The sequence below is a fragment of the Alosa sapidissima genome, chromosome 19 (assembly GCF_018492685.1).
Source record: "Alosa sapidissima isolate fAloSap1 chromosome 19, fAloSap1.pri, whole genome shotgun sequence".
Lineage (NCBI taxonomy): Eukaryota > Metazoa > Chordata > Actinopteri > Clupeiformes > Clupeidae > Alosa > Alosa sapidissima.
In genome coordinates this window covers 14,006,298-14,020,965 of record NC_055975.1, presented here as the reverse complement: position 1 = coordinate 14,020,965, position 14,668 = coordinate 14,006,298, and the positions used below count along the sequence as shown (strand labels likewise).

The 14,668-nt window shown below is 43.1% G+C and overlaps 1 protein-coding gene across 6 annotated transcripts in view; it reads left to right on the top strand.

Annotated features, from left to right (window-relative positions):
* LOC121692666 (dynein heavy chain 6, axonemal-like) overlaps positions 1-14,668 on the top strand; it is a 44,515-nt gene that overhangs the window by 18,116 nt on the left and 11,731 nt on the right. For all 6 annotated transcript variants that reach the window (XM_042071432.1, XM_042071430.1, XM_042071429.1 and 3 more), the window contains 28 exons: positions 30-119; positions 2,487-2,612; positions 2,775-2,942; positions 3,256-3,322; positions 3,636-3,856; positions 4,207-4,453; positions 4,597-4,675; positions 4,875-5,101; positions 5,561-5,677; positions 6,091-6,231; positions 6,329-6,461; positions 6,559-6,632; positions 6,907-7,079; positions 7,243-7,371; positions 8,032-8,172; positions 8,442-8,609; positions 8,865-9,035; positions 9,147-9,314; positions 9,610-9,696; positions 10,058-10,255; positions 10,436-10,582; positions 10,931-11,116; positions 11,832-12,013; positions 12,298-12,406; positions 12,572-12,697; positions 12,816-12,910; positions 13,025-13,184; positions 13,628-13,759. In XM_042071432.1, the coding sequence (XP_041927366.1) occupies positions 30-119; positions 2,487-2,612; positions 2,775-2,942; positions 3,256-3,322; positions 3,636-3,856; positions 4,207-4,453; positions 4,597-4,675; positions 4,875-5,101; positions 5,561-5,677; positions 6,091-6,231; positions 6,329-6,461; positions 6,559-6,632; positions 6,907-7,079; positions 7,243-7,371; positions 8,032-8,172; positions 8,442-8,609; positions 8,865-9,035; positions 9,147-9,314; positions 9,610-9,696; positions 10,058-10,255; positions 10,436-10,582; positions 10,931-11,116; positions 11,832-12,013; positions 12,298-12,406; positions 12,572-12,697; positions 12,816-12,910; positions 13,025-13,184; positions 13,628-13,759 (4,062 nt within the window). The remainder of the gene's footprint in view (positions 1-29; positions 120-2,486; positions 2,613-2,774; positions 2,943-3,255; positions 3,323-3,635; positions 3,857-4,206; positions 4,454-4,596; positions 4,676-4,874; positions 5,102-5,560; positions 5,678-6,090; positions 6,232-6,328; positions 6,462-6,558; positions 6,633-6,906; positions 7,080-7,242; positions 7,372-8,031; positions 8,173-8,441; positions 8,610-8,864; positions 9,036-9,146; positions 9,315-9,609; positions 9,697-10,057; positions 10,256-10,435; positions 10,583-10,930; positions 11,117-11,831; positions 12,014-12,297; positions 12,407-12,571; positions 12,698-12,815; positions 12,911-13,024; positions 13,185-13,627; positions 13,760-14,668) is intronic.

The window sequence follows — 14,668 nt, the reverse complement described above, 5'->3', positions numbered from 1 at the left end:
ATGGAGGCCTTGTTGCATTGTTTTTTTAGATTGCCATCACCACAGCTACCAGTATTCTAGGGCTGGAGCCGTGTCCAAGTCAAGCAGAGAAGGCCACCCAACTCTACACTCAGATTTTGGTGAGCCTTGATGCACAAACATAATGCTAAATATAATACTGTAAAGTCTTATATCCCTTACGTTGAATGAGTAAGGGATAATGTATTGTCCGCCGGTAATTATCAGAAAATAAGTCCCGACAGGGAGAACAGAACCCCGACGCGCAGCGGAGGGGTTTTGTACGGAGCCCGGGAGAGCTCACTTTAAGTGATATTTTTTCTGGTCGTGATAATTTGTGAGCACGTTTTCCTTTAATTAAGCCCTCGAATTAATAAAACGTGAGCACGTTTTCCTTTAATTGAGCCCTCGAATTAATACAACGTGACCCCGTTGTAGGCCTAAATTGAGCTCTCGAAATATGTATTTCGTGCTCACATTTAGTAATTCCCGACATTTTCTCACCGCTCGCTGTGCTGTGGTGGCAACTTCGTGTTACCTTGACATGGACTAGGCCTACAGCTGTCTGTAACAGTTCATATTGGTAATGTGATGATAACCGTAAGCAGCTAATTAAAGACTTTAGGTGGTCATGTTTTATAGCGGACTTCTACTCTTTGTAGCAGGGGCACTGTGGTGTCAACCGCCAGCTATGGAGACCCATAATGGGGAAATTCTACTACAAAGGCTACTCGCGGGCTCTGTTGTAGCCTAATGACCGGTTTCCACTATCTCCTGGATTGTTGACTTAACTGTGAGGTGTAGAAGTCAATCGAAGCACATCACAGCGACAAGCTCCCAAACAATTACAACACGTAGACCTACTGTTGGTACAAATAGGCTACTGCGTATTAGTAGTATCGCCTAATACCCACCCAATACAATAAGGTTCCCTCTAGCGCCCGATGGGCCTCACCATATAACCCACGCGCACACCAAGGATGCACACAACGAGGTAAGCTTTGATACGGACTATGAAACGGGAGACATAAACAGTGTCGTTCACGATGCTCAGCTTCTCAGGCTATGTAGACCAGCTCACACCGTTCGCGATAAACACCACAGCTCTGCATACACTTGGACCTCAACAAACACTCAAAACTTCGCCAAACATTCAGCTGGACGATGTTGGCAAGGGGCCTGTACAAACACACACAATCATCTGCTCTCCCACCTACAGCCTACCTAACGGGGCTATAACCGGGTGCACTGCAATCAATGAGATTCCCTCTACGTCACTACAAGCGACACACCTCCCGACGTCATTCCCGGGGATACCCCTTGACACCACACTATGTTTTTGTGCACACAATTTAATTTCTTCGAGCCCACGTTTTAATTATTCGTGGGTGCGTTTTAGTAGATCGAGATCTCGAATATACTATAACGTGCTCATGTTTACATGTGTCAAGACAATATTGAGTGCACGTTTTACAAATTGTGGCCACGTTTAAGTAGATCGTGCACACAATGTTCTATAACCATGTTCACAAATTGTGCTCTCGTTTTAATAAATCGTGCCCTCGTTTTAGTAAATCGTGCGCTCGTTTTAGTAAATAGTGCACTCGTTTAATAAATTGTGCCCTCGTTTTACTATGCTTAAAATGAGAGCTCAATTTAGTAAAATGAGCTCACACTATAGTAAAACGAGAGCACAATATAGTAAATTGTGCACACGATTTAGTAAACCGAGCGTACGATTTAGTAAAACGAGTGCACAATATAGTTAAACGAGGGCACAATTTAGTTAAACAAGAGCACAATTTAGTAAAACGAGCGCACAATATAGTAAAACGAGCGCACATTCTCTCAACATGCAAAACATTTTGCGATGACCCCTCTAGGGCTCCGTAGTTTTGCTTCGACCTGAAGGGACTTTATCCCGCTTATTACACGGCTACTTGCCAAAACGAGAAAAGAAACCTAACACAATGAATCTTTAAAAATGATTTTGCTACCGTTTCGTGACTTCCTCTGACAAAATAAATAGTTTGCCAGATAGAACTTGACAGTTTCAGGTGTTGCGTGGCAACGTCTTACTAGCTTACTTTCCCTTTCAATGAAATTCCATTGCAATAAGCGAACGGAATTCTTGCGGAGGGATATGAAAGACGTTAATCAACCCGTTGCCATTGACAGCGGTGATTATATACTGTGCCGGTGATTTATATAGATTTAACATAGGCCCGAACGTTGGGAAGGCCCATTCATGTGAATGAAACTTTCTGCAGCACTCTGAAGAGCCGTGTAATAACAAAATATAACGCCCTAATATATCCAATGGCGCTGTTCTTGAGATAATATTGTATGTTGTGTTGTGTTTCATTTTGTTTGACTTTGAATTTGAATTTGAACTTGAATTGTTTCACTGACAGATATGTTTGCACCTTTCATGGCAGTTCCATGTTTACCTGTGTGGTTAATGTAAAGTGTTTTCCTGTGTGCCGCAGGCACGTGTGGGAGTTATGCTGGTGGGGCCCACAGGAGGTGGGAAAACCACAGTGAGACTCATACTGCAGCATGCTCTAGATATGATGCTTGACCAGAGAAGGAAGAGGTCCAGTATGGGTGTCCAGGTCAGAGATATGCCTATATGTACAGAATGCTGACATTGTTATGTCATATCTGTATATATGTTTTCTATATGATAATGGATATGTGTATGATAATTGTTTTAAGAGGGTGTACGGTCCATAAGAATGACTTCATGTGTCTGTTTGTTTGTGCTGTTGTCATAGAAAATTATGAATGTGGACTGTTTCACGATTAATGCAAAGTGCTTGGGTCTGGGAGAGCTCTTTGGTCAGAGGAACCCCAACACTCTGGAGTGGACCGACGGCCTGCTGGCCTCTGTCATAAGGGCCTACGCTAAAGAGCTCACACAGCTGGCGGAGAAGAGGAGAAATGTGAGTCTATGCCTGTGCATTAACCTTTGGGAACAGGGGCAGTTTACCCAAAACTGATGATTATGTCCTCCTCTCACCCCTTTCAGATTTTGTTTTTTCTGAATGAATCATCCATTGCAACTTGCAGCATGACGCACTGTGCCTATTTAGCTGTTTAGGTTCTCATTTGTGGAATTATGAAAACAACATGGAAATAGTTGTGATGTGTGTGTACCTTCTGAAAGGTGATATGATCCATGCTACTCTATTGAAACAGCGTTGTCAGCAACCACACAACCCACATGGTGATTCCCCTCTTCTCTCCCTTAACCAGAAACTGTCTTCAGAGGACGCAACACATGGCCCAGTACCCCAAGCTTCAACAGGCCACTGCCAACAAGGTGCTGATCTACGACTGTTAAACGCTCAGGAAGAAAAGGGGTCTCTTGCACACATAAAACAAATACTTTTTTTATTCTGTACAAAATACTGTATGTTTGACAGTTCTTGCCCATATTTAATGAGTTGTATACCTGTTACATACATAGCAAAACACAGTCCTCCCAGGTCTAATCACACCAGGAAATTGTTAATGTAGCTTCAAAGATTATACTCATTCGTTATACTTGTTCATTGTTGCAGCTCAGTTTATCACACAAGGAAGTTTAATGTCCCCCTGTATTTGTATAATTATAGTAATCTCTGTGTGCTCAGCTGCGCGTCATATTGAGAAGTGGCGCTGGATCATCATGGACGGCCCAGTGGACAACCTGTGGGTGGAGAGCCTGAACACAGCCCTGGACGAGAGCCGCACTCTGTGTCTGATGAACGGCGAGCGGATCAGCCTTCCCGAGGGACTCAGCTTCCTCTTTGAAATTGACTCCCTGGTCCACGCCACTCCAGCCACTATTAGCCGCTGTGCTATGGTCTATGTGGTACAGCTGACCCTTTGTTCCTACTATGGCTGTCTTGGAGTATGCAGTGGATATACTGAGGGTGCTATCAGCCATTAGGAATAGGAATCTGTATACAATCAGTCTACCTTGTTACAATCAGCACCTTGTTAAATATTTGCAGACCACTTTATTTCAAGAGCTCCAGCCAACTTGAGTATACAATGTAACATTTTATAAGTACAAAACAGGTATTTATTTGTTGTAGGCTTTTATTAGCTTGTCATATCAATACTGTTACTCACACAGAAGCACATGTCTAAGAGCATGTTGTTTCCAAACCACACCCAAAATATAGTTGGTTTATCGGGCTGTGTGTTGCTGTCATGCAGGATCCGTTAGGAATGGTCTGGAAGCTCTTTGTGGACCGCTGGCTCCAGGAGCTGCCTGAGCCTTTGCAGGACCAAGGCGTGGCCTACTTGAAGAAACTCTTTGAGAACACCGTGGAACATGGTGTGGCGTTCATGCACAAACACCAGAAGCTGCTCAGCTTCCCCATCCCCGAACTGTCTTTAGTCATGACCCTGTGCAGCATCCTGGGTTCCATCTTTAACCTGCTGGACAAGAATGGTGGTTTGGGTATGGTTAAAGAAGCCCACATTGTTTTTGTCTTTTTTTTGTGTGTTTGTGTGTTTTGTGTGTGTGTATATGTGTGTGTGTGTGTGAAGTGCTGAAGTGACATGGACTTCATGTGTCAAACGGGTTTTGTTTTGGTGATGTAGGTAAGAGTGAAGATGTGCCACAACCCTCTTCAAACTCCCAGAAGACTTCAATATACCTCAGTGAGGCATCAAACATAAGGTCAGAGTCCCTAAAGCCAGCCTCCCTCTGCTCTTCTTAATCTTAATCTGCCTCCTGCCTTCCCTCCTTACGATCTCCCTCATGCTGTTTCCCTTCATCTTCTTTTCAAAACACCTCAATGGCTCCTCCCTTCTACCCCCCCCCCCCCCCCCTTCTGCCTTCTGCAGTAATAATAATAAATATCCTCATCTTCCCACAGAGAGGAGTGTCGATGGTTTCTGCAAAAATACCCAGAAAAGCTGACATCTCTACTGGGAAAACTGTATGTGTTTGCCTACACCTGGGCTTTTGGTGGAGTCTTCAGCCATGTGGATGAATTGGACGATTCTCCCATGACCTTCAAAGAAAAGAGTGACCCTCTGAAGACCATGCCACGGGAGTTTCAGAGTTTGCTCCGAAAGTTATTCGATGGAGGCCATCATTATGGTACACTGAGACACAACAGTCGCTATTTGCTTTTCTTTAGTTATTTAGATTATGATGTTCCCAAGATAACATTTGACCTTGGGGAACAGTGAACACATCCATTCTCTAAAATTTGCTCAATGTCATGTAACAGAAAAAAATGGGAAACCAAAAAAAAATCTTAATTGAATACTTTGTCTGTTTTACAAACAAGGAACAACACAGAACTGGAAGGCACTTGGGTAGAACAATAAATAGTTAGAATAAACGATAATGAGCAATAATAATAGAAACCTTATATAATATACTAATATAGTATCTTATATTAGCAATAACTGTTTTACTACAACCACCACAATATCGCAGTGATTATTCTATAAACCTATGGGCACTATTTTGAATATGCAACACGCAGTACATATGGCTAGAATTTGTGTTTACAGCTTGTGCTTACAGCTTGCTTTTTGTTGTTCATTGAAGGCATTACTCTCCCAACTGGAAACCGCACACTCTTCAGTTATTTTGTGGATCTGCAGACTAATAGCTTTGTGCTGTGGGATGAGCTTGTGTCCCCTACTGACAGTCTTATTCGCAAAGGTAGCATCCCAAAATGCAGAGGTGGAAAAGTCCAGCTTCAGAAAGGAAAAGTCTAACCATGTATTAGTTCTACATGTGCACTTAACACAGGTGATCTCACCAAATAGCTGCTCTACCTGGCTGAAGAGTTGAAGAGTCAGAATCAGCTGGTTTAAGTGAATGGTTGGCACAGATATGTGGTAGGACTTTTACTTTCTGAAGCTGGACTTTTCCACCTCTGTCAAAATGCAAATCCTTTTACAACAGAATGCTTTGGAAAAGGTTTTTTTATCTTTTGTGGAACAATATAATACGCGTGTGCGTGTGTGTGTGCGTGTGCATGTGCGTGTGTGCGTGTGCGCGCGTGTGTGTGTGTGTGTGTGTGTGTGTGTGTGTGTGTGTGTGTGTGTGTGTGTGTGTGTGTTCTCCTTTAGGCATGAGCGTATTGAATCCATATCTTAATGACTCTCTGGGCCAGAGCCCATGCTGTGAGCATGTGGGCAACATCGACAGCATCCGCTACTCCTTCCTGCTCAGTCTGCTCCTCCTTAACAACCAGCCAGTTCTGCTCACAGGTATCTCACAGGTTACTCTCTGGATTTTAATGCCATAGAGTCATGTTGTAACACAAGTAATGCTGTGCTATTTGTCCCTGGGGCTATTAAACAACAGGAGACTCAGGGGTTGGGAAGTCCATTCTGATTGAGAGCATGCTTAAGAAATTACAGAAGGACCAAGAGGACATCGGAAACCCATTAACTGTTCTTGGACAAGTGTTTCTGCATAATCAAGCCAAGATAGCCAGGTTATCTATTCTGAGTATAATTCCACATAATTTACACAAAAATGACTGGAGGGAATTTAAATTAATTTATTAACTATTTGTTTTCTTATTGTACCAGCTTACTGGAAGATGTGTCTCTAGTTACTGATGGCTTCTTAGATGGTGACAAGAGCCCTGTAATGTCAGCTATGAGTAAGATTTCTCTCATAAAATCCCTGCCTTCTGTTCTTAGAGATGCTTTCTGAGTTATCTGCCTGACAAACTCAACACACACAGACACATATAATCACACACACACAGCCACCCTACAATGTTGCTGAGTAACTTAAGAGCAACAATAGGTAGTCAAGTTACAAAGGTCTAAGATAGCCAAGTTGCCCAAAGTACAGAAAGAGAAGGCAGATAACTTCATAAAGTCATTCACTCAGATCTCCCTCAACTTATGTGTGGTCTTGTGTTTGCACAGAGGATTTGTTTGGGAGGTTGAATGGCATCCAGTCTGGCCCAGTGGAGATGGGTATCATGACCCGGACCCTGCAGTGCACTGCACACATGGAGCCTTCACAGTTACAAGCCCACGTGCTGCAGGGCCTCACCAAGAGGGCCAAAAATCTATTCGGCGGGCCCAAAAACAAGAAGGTTTATAAACCCAAGAACAAACTAACTCATTGGCCAGTTTTGGAATAGTAGCTTCTGCAGCTTTGTGTTTTGATCTGCATCCCTGTGTGCTCCTATTACATCCATGTAAAACAAAGAGTGTGAAAAAAAAGTCTTTGAAGTTTGAATTTGTTGTTGTCTCCAGGTATTGATTTTCTTGGACGACATAAACATGCCAGTGCCAGATAGTGGTGGCGATCAGCCGTGCTTGGAGCTGGTTCGTCAGTTCATCGAGCTCCAGGGAGTTTATGATGCCAAGACACTCACTTGGAAGGTACCGAGACTGCAGTCTCTTATTTACACAGCTTGGTCCTTTACAGCGGAAGCATCAAATATGTTTCTATTTATACCTCTGTCAAATCCAGTCTGTGTTTAGTCTTTCGTAGCTTATTTTGGTGGTGTTGGTGTTACAGTAGTTTGCACTGCTACCTCCCACACAGTTAATTCAGGTTCAATTCCCAGTCAGTGCCTTTGTAAGTACCTTTGGAAAACATCTCTGTTCCATCTAAACATTTGGAGTATCATGACATGTAGCCACCCTACTACATGCTCATTGGACCCTATACCTACAAACTATCGACCATCGCACCAGCTACCGCACATATGATAATTGATGATGGCACATTTCCCAAAGCATTCAAAGCAGCTTGGGTAACACCGCTACTTAATAAAACTTCTCTCAACCCTGCTCAAGTTGAGAACTACTGTCCTGTCTCACTTAACTTTACTTTAAGTTGTTTTATGTGAGGTGAGGCTACTATTATGAGAACCTCAAATGTTCAGTGAATTATGAATGATTGGCTCAGCATATCTGAAAACTTAATTTGTGACCAACAAATGCAACCTCAAATGCAGCCACAATCCAAACAGAAACTGTCCTCTGCAAGAGCTCCTTGAGAGTCCCACATGAACGCCTTTGCTGTTGTTTCTGCAGGGCATCCAGGATGTGACCTTCTGTGCAGCAGGGGCTCCCCCTGGTGGCGGTCGGCAGCAACTGAGCAGGCGGCTACTCAGGCATTTTTCTGTGCTGGTGCTGACACACCCATCCCAAAACACCATGCATCATATCTTTCAGGTATGGTGACCTGTGTTGTCCTCCACATGTCAGCTGTAAGGTTTGGCTTTTAGCTCTAGCAAAGATGTTGTTTCCTGTACAAAACATGTGGTGTCCTCTTTTGTCCAATGAAAATACAGTGTATCTACAAGTTAACTGTGGTCATTTAGTATTGAATGAGAAGGACATTATAGTATGACTGTTGGTTGACTGTTAGTGGGAGCATCCACATGTCTACATGCATCTTGAGGGGCATGTTTTTGTTTTCTTTGTCATACCTTACTAAACAGGTTCAACTGGGGAAGTTCTTTGGCTCTAGGGAGTTCTGTAAGGAGGTGCGACAGTGTTGCAATGCTCTGGTGTCAGCCTCCATCGCTGTCTACATGGAGATGTGCCACACTGTACTGCCCACGCCTGCCAAATACCACTACACATTCAACCTCAGAGACCTGTCCAAAGTAAGACACATCACAGTATCTTAGCATGGAGTTACAAGTGTTTGCCAAATCAAATCAAACGGTACCGGTACATATTGTTACAGTAATAACAGTGTGTGGAGACATTGTCAAGGATTGCACTGCTGAATAGTTGAATGAAATCAATATGAGTTTTTGTTAGGAAGTTTATAACAATATAATACTAATCCAGTTTAAGTATGGCCGTGTAGAATAGCTTGTTGTTAATAATACTTGCCCATGGATACATCCTACTAGGTGATCTATGGCCTGATGCAATCCCACGAGTCCGAGCTGAGGTCAGAGGAGGCGGCTGCTCACTTGTTTGCCCACGAGGCCTCTCGAGTGTTCCATGACCGTCTCATGGAGGACCAAGACCGAAAGCTCTTCCACCAGATCCTCTCCAATGAGCTCCAGATCCACTTTAAAGTAGGTCTCCTCTTATAGCCTGCTGTTGATCACCTATCTGTATTGTATGGATTGTCTCTGTGTTTCCATGCCTCTTTCACAATAGTGTCCCCACCTCTGTTCCTGTGCCAGATCTTCTGGACAGCAGAGGCTCTCATGAAGGAGCCTGTGATGTTTGGAGACTACCTGGACCCTAGCATACCCCCCGACTCCCGCATCTACAAGCACATCCAGGACAAAAAGAAGGTTCTCAGCGCCCTGGAGGACTGCCACAAGAAGCATGTCATGACAAAGCCTAAGGTGAAAGCATACAGAGGGGACAGTGTGGTGGTGTGGACCTAACAGAGGTTCTCAGAGCATTTCATATGTGCTTCAAGGTAGTGCTAGAGGACTAGCCGTTAGCATGAAATGTATCCATATCAGTGTGTAGTGTGTCTGACGTACTGCAGCATAGCATATCTAAAATAGAATAACATCTAAAATGAACTATGTCCCTTAACAAAATCCAATTATACAAATGAGGTCTCCATGAACACAATTGTGCTATTTGGTTGTCTCTTTGGTAATGTTGCCTCTCCTCCCTGTCTGCTGGCAGTTCCCAATGGTGTTTTTCAGAGAGGCTGTGGAACACATCACACGGTCCGCTCGCATCTTCCGCCAGCAGGGAGCCCACATGATGCTGGTGAATTGAAGCAAAAACATTTCAATATGTACTTGGAATGAACAGAAAGGATATTCGGTAACACTTTACTTGACAGTATCGACACTGTCATGACACGTGAAACCTAATCCTAACCCTAACCCTAACCCTAAACCTAACCCTAATCCTAACCTGTTATGACAAAAACCGAATGTCACTTAATAACAGAAGCGTTATGTCATGAAAGTTTATGACTTGTTTATGACACATTCATGACAGTGTCATGTCACTCTTATGTCGACACTGTCAAGTAAAGTGTAACTGGATATTCTAGTATTTGGTAGTGCATAGTAAATCCTGTATACAGTATAATATCAGATTTTTGCTTAAAATGACTCTCTAGATTGGGCTTGATGGCACTGGGAAGGAGGAGTGTGTGAAGCTGGCGTGCCACCTTACTGGCTGCCATCTGTACCAGCTATCTGTCTCCCACAACTGCACCTACATTGACTTTCGGGATGACCTGAAGAGGGTGTTTTATCAGTCCGGCATCCACCGGAAACGGACTGTGCTGCTCATGACCGATGCTGAAATACTGAAGGTTGGCCAGAATGTGAATGTGTGTGTGAGAGTGTGAGTGTGCACGTGTCTGTGCAAGTGTGTTACTGTATTTGGGTGTTTTCTCTACATAGTGTCGCAGACCTGATATCAGCTCGTCTGGCACAGTGCTCATCTGTATATTTTGTTTACTGTTTTGTTTGTTGTTTGGTGCTGGTATTAGGACTCTGTCATGAAGGACCTGGACTGTCTTCTGAAGTGTGGAGATGTTCCTGGTCTATTTACCAATGAAGAAATAGACCACATCATCTCTCAGATTAAGACAAATAGCAACACAGATAAGAGGGAGGCGTATGCCCACTTCATACAGGTAAATTGCTCAGCCCAGGTAGTTATGTTTGCAAAATATTTGACTTGCAGCTGGTTTTTAAAGGTGCTATATGTAGGATCCAAGTTATCTTGAGTTACAGAGTGGTATTATGAGAAAGGATGGGAGAACTAGTTGGTTAGCATGATAAGTTTGATGGCTATCTGTCCTGCACAGGTATTTATGACATTGTATAATGGTTATTCAATTACATTCTTTTCCTATTTCAAGTTTTTTGAACAGTTTAACCTAAAATTATTTCATTCAACATCTTTAATTGTATTTTTTTATATCAGTTAGCTCTATGTGTGCTGTATCTCTATGTATTGTGTTTGTTCATTTCTCCCTCAGCAAGTCAGGCAGAGGCTGCACATTTGTCTAGCGCTGAGCCCAGCGGGCCCTCGCTTGCGCCAGTTTTGCTGGGCCTATCCGGCCCTACTTGGCTGCTGCAATATCGACTGGTACAGCCCGTGGTCCAGAGAGTCCCTGCTGCAGGTGGCCAAGAGCACTTACAACGACTTCAACCATCCAGGCTGGGTAAGACCCACCGGTTACTGCTTGTGAATGTGTTTGCCATTAAAGTCACAAAGTGACTTTAGAAATATCACTGAGGCATGCAGAGATCTGAGCAGAAATATAAGTCATTTGGTGAGAAAAACAAGTAAAGTTTAGTATTATCAGCATAATAGTGATAGGAGAATCCATGGGAGTAGTTGATCTCACCTAAAGAAGCGCTGTTAATGGAAAATACAAGGGGCCCAAGTACTGATCCCTGAGGTACATCTGTAGTGTGTTAAGAAGCAGTTTCAGGAGGATGACAACTTCTGCAGGCAGAATAGTGGTTGTGAAAGATTAAAGAAGAGTGGATGAAATGGGATCCTGAGGGCATTTTGTTAGATGACTGGAGGGTGCCAGAAGTTTCATATGTATGCGCCTGCCATTTTTTTGAATGGGCCCATTTACCCCCCTGGGACAACGCACTGCTTTGTGCCGGTAGTGATGCCACTCTGGTGATGATTATAGTAGCATGCAAATGAAGATAAGTTGCCAACACACTCAAATTCTGAGTAAACAAATCCTGGGCCTTCAGGCGTGGTGCCACCTCTGAACTTCATCATTAACAGGAGAGAAAGAATCCAACGATGCTTCCATATACACTCTGATATTGTGTTGCATATATTTAAATGTGTTTCCATAGTGTGGTGCAATAGTGTGTTGACTGTGTAGTGCTTTCTTTATGTTGATATTTAAGGGCTTGCAGGACAAAGTGGCCCATGCCTGTGTAGACATGCACTACAGCGTATCCCAGATTGCTGAACAGTACTGGCAGGAGACCAGGAGGCCGTACTACGTGGTGCCCAGCATCTTCAGTGAATACATGTCCACCTTCACCAAGATGTTCTACTCCAGAGAGGAGGAACTCTATAGCATCAGGTACAGGCCTGCCTGTCTTTCTGTTGCGGTTGTAAGATGTAAAAGTAAATGAAAGGAAAGTGACTGGTAATTAGCAGATGCCTTTATCCAAAGAGTCAGAGATGATCAGTGGAGGGTTCGGTATTCAACCCTGGGCTGGATCCCGCTGCTCCACCACGCTCACAGATGTAGCTTCAGTGCCCACAGGGTGCTGGCCAGAAGTGTATGGTGAACATTAGATACAAAGCCTATTGACTGTCACAGGGCACAGACCAGAATTTGAGACTGTTTTTCTTTGTTTGAAGGAATCGTTACACGAACGGACTTACTATTTTGTCAGAGGCAACATCTCTTGTCACTGTGATGAAGGAGGAACTTGTAGCTTTGAGCTATAAAATAGAGGAGAAATCAAAGGTGTGATCCCTGTCTCCCTGTACTGTACTTGCCATCAACACTGATTCCACAACAGATATGCATACCTTTTTTAAGAACTTCGGAAATATGTATAGCTGGACTTTAGCTGAATGGCTGTATATGGACTTTAGCTGAATGGGTGATTGTGTGTGTTGTGTGGGATAGGAAATAGAAATTCTGATGGAGAAGCTTCAGAAGGATGCTGAGATTGTGGAGCAGGTCAGAGCCATCGTTCAAATGGAGGAGGGTGTTATGGCTCAGGAGACTCAAATAGTTCAGGACTACGCCCAGGTTTGCCACTTTCATCTGAAACCCCAGAGCTGTCATTAGAATTGTTGTTCCGTCGTCTTTGCTGCATGGATTTACATTTGGTGCATTTTGACCTTTTGTGATATATTTTATACTGTAGGAGGCCCATGCTGATTTGAATAAAGCTTTGCCTTTACTGGAGAATGCTATTGCAGCCTTAGATAGCCTGGACAAAAATGATATCTCAGAGATAAGGTAAGGTTGATGTCCATATGACTTAACATCCTCAGTCCATTCTGGTTTAAAAATCATACTTCCTGAATTAATTTGTGAAACATATTAATGTGTTTGTGTGAAATATTTTCTTAGGGTCTACACTAACCCACCGGACCTGGTTCTGACTGTGATGTATGCCATCTGCATCTTGCTGCAGCAGAAGCCGACTTGGACTGTGGCAAAGCAGCTGCTGGCTGATCCAGGCTTCCTCAAGAGGCTGGTCAACCTGGACAAGGACAGCCTGCCAGAGAAGGTGGGCTGATCTGGACAACCGCGCTGACCATTGTAATATTAGGAATGGGACAAAGTATTTTTAAGTTATAGTCTGTGGTTAAACCATATACCGTAATTGATTTTTAGAAAAAACAGCTGTATCATTGATATTTGGGGTTAGCTGATTTTGGAACTACTTCGTTTTCCATTATCTGGATAGCCACGTGTATGTTTTTTCAAGTAAAACTAACTTTTGGCCTTGTTGGTTACATCTGTTAAGCTTTCCTTACCTTGACATCTGTTTAGGACATTGTAACTGCCTTGCATAAATAATGTTTATTGTAGCTGTCTACAGATATGTAAAGAGGCCTGTACCAGTTTATGTTATTATAACCAAATCTATGGTGATCCAAGGGCTGGAGATACCGTTATGTGACATCTAGGCTACCCTTCCATAAGTTTTCAGTGTGTTTGTTCTTTAAGGTGTTCTTCAACCTGAGGAGATACTCCAAAGACCCTGAATTCACCCCAGAGAAGGTGGGCAGAGTGTCCATGGCTTGCCGCTCTATGTGCCAGTGGATACTTGCACTGGATCATTACCATAATATGAATAAGGTAGGCCCTCTCTCCCTCACACACACACACACACACACACACACACACACAGCACATTCAAACACACACACACACACACACACACACACACACAGCACATTCAAACACACACACACACACACACACACACACACACACGGTACTGAATACACTATCACAAATCACATAATAAGTTAGGGCCTCTCTCCCTTACACACACACACGCACACACGCACACACACACACACACACACACACACACACACACACTCACACACACACACACACACACTCACTGTACAGCATACACTATCACAATTCCCATAATAAGGTGGGGCTGGGGAAGAGCATATATATATTTCAGGTTGCAGAGCAGTGATAGTAATGTGAACTAGAAAATGTAATTTCGAGGAAATGACCAGTGCATGAAAATGCAAAACATATTAACATAAAATGCAAAACAGACTTTTATTTGGAAACAGTTGTGGGCAGAGGAAACAGTTGGAATGGCTGGACAATTAAATAGTTGAGTAGTTTAAATAGTTAAATTATTTACATAGTGAATTATTGTAGTGAGGACATTTATTTTGAAACAGTTGTGAGCAGAGGTAATAGTTGAACAGGATCTGTAGTCTTAAGAGAGCCCGATTGTATGCTTAACGCTTGAGACAGAGTAAATAATTTAAAAGTTGAACGTACAGTAGATAGTGTAATGGATGTTGATAGACAGAAAGTTGAATGGATGTTGATAGGCAGATTGTTTAATGGATGTTGATAGATAGTTTAATGGGTGGATGAGTGAATGATTTGAAGAGGATGAATAGATAGAAAGTTGGATGGAATGTGCCTTACTGTATATCCTTGTAGAATGGAGAGACACAGAGAGAGTTGGCCTAGTTGAGCAGAAAGCAGTTGATACAGGTGCAATCA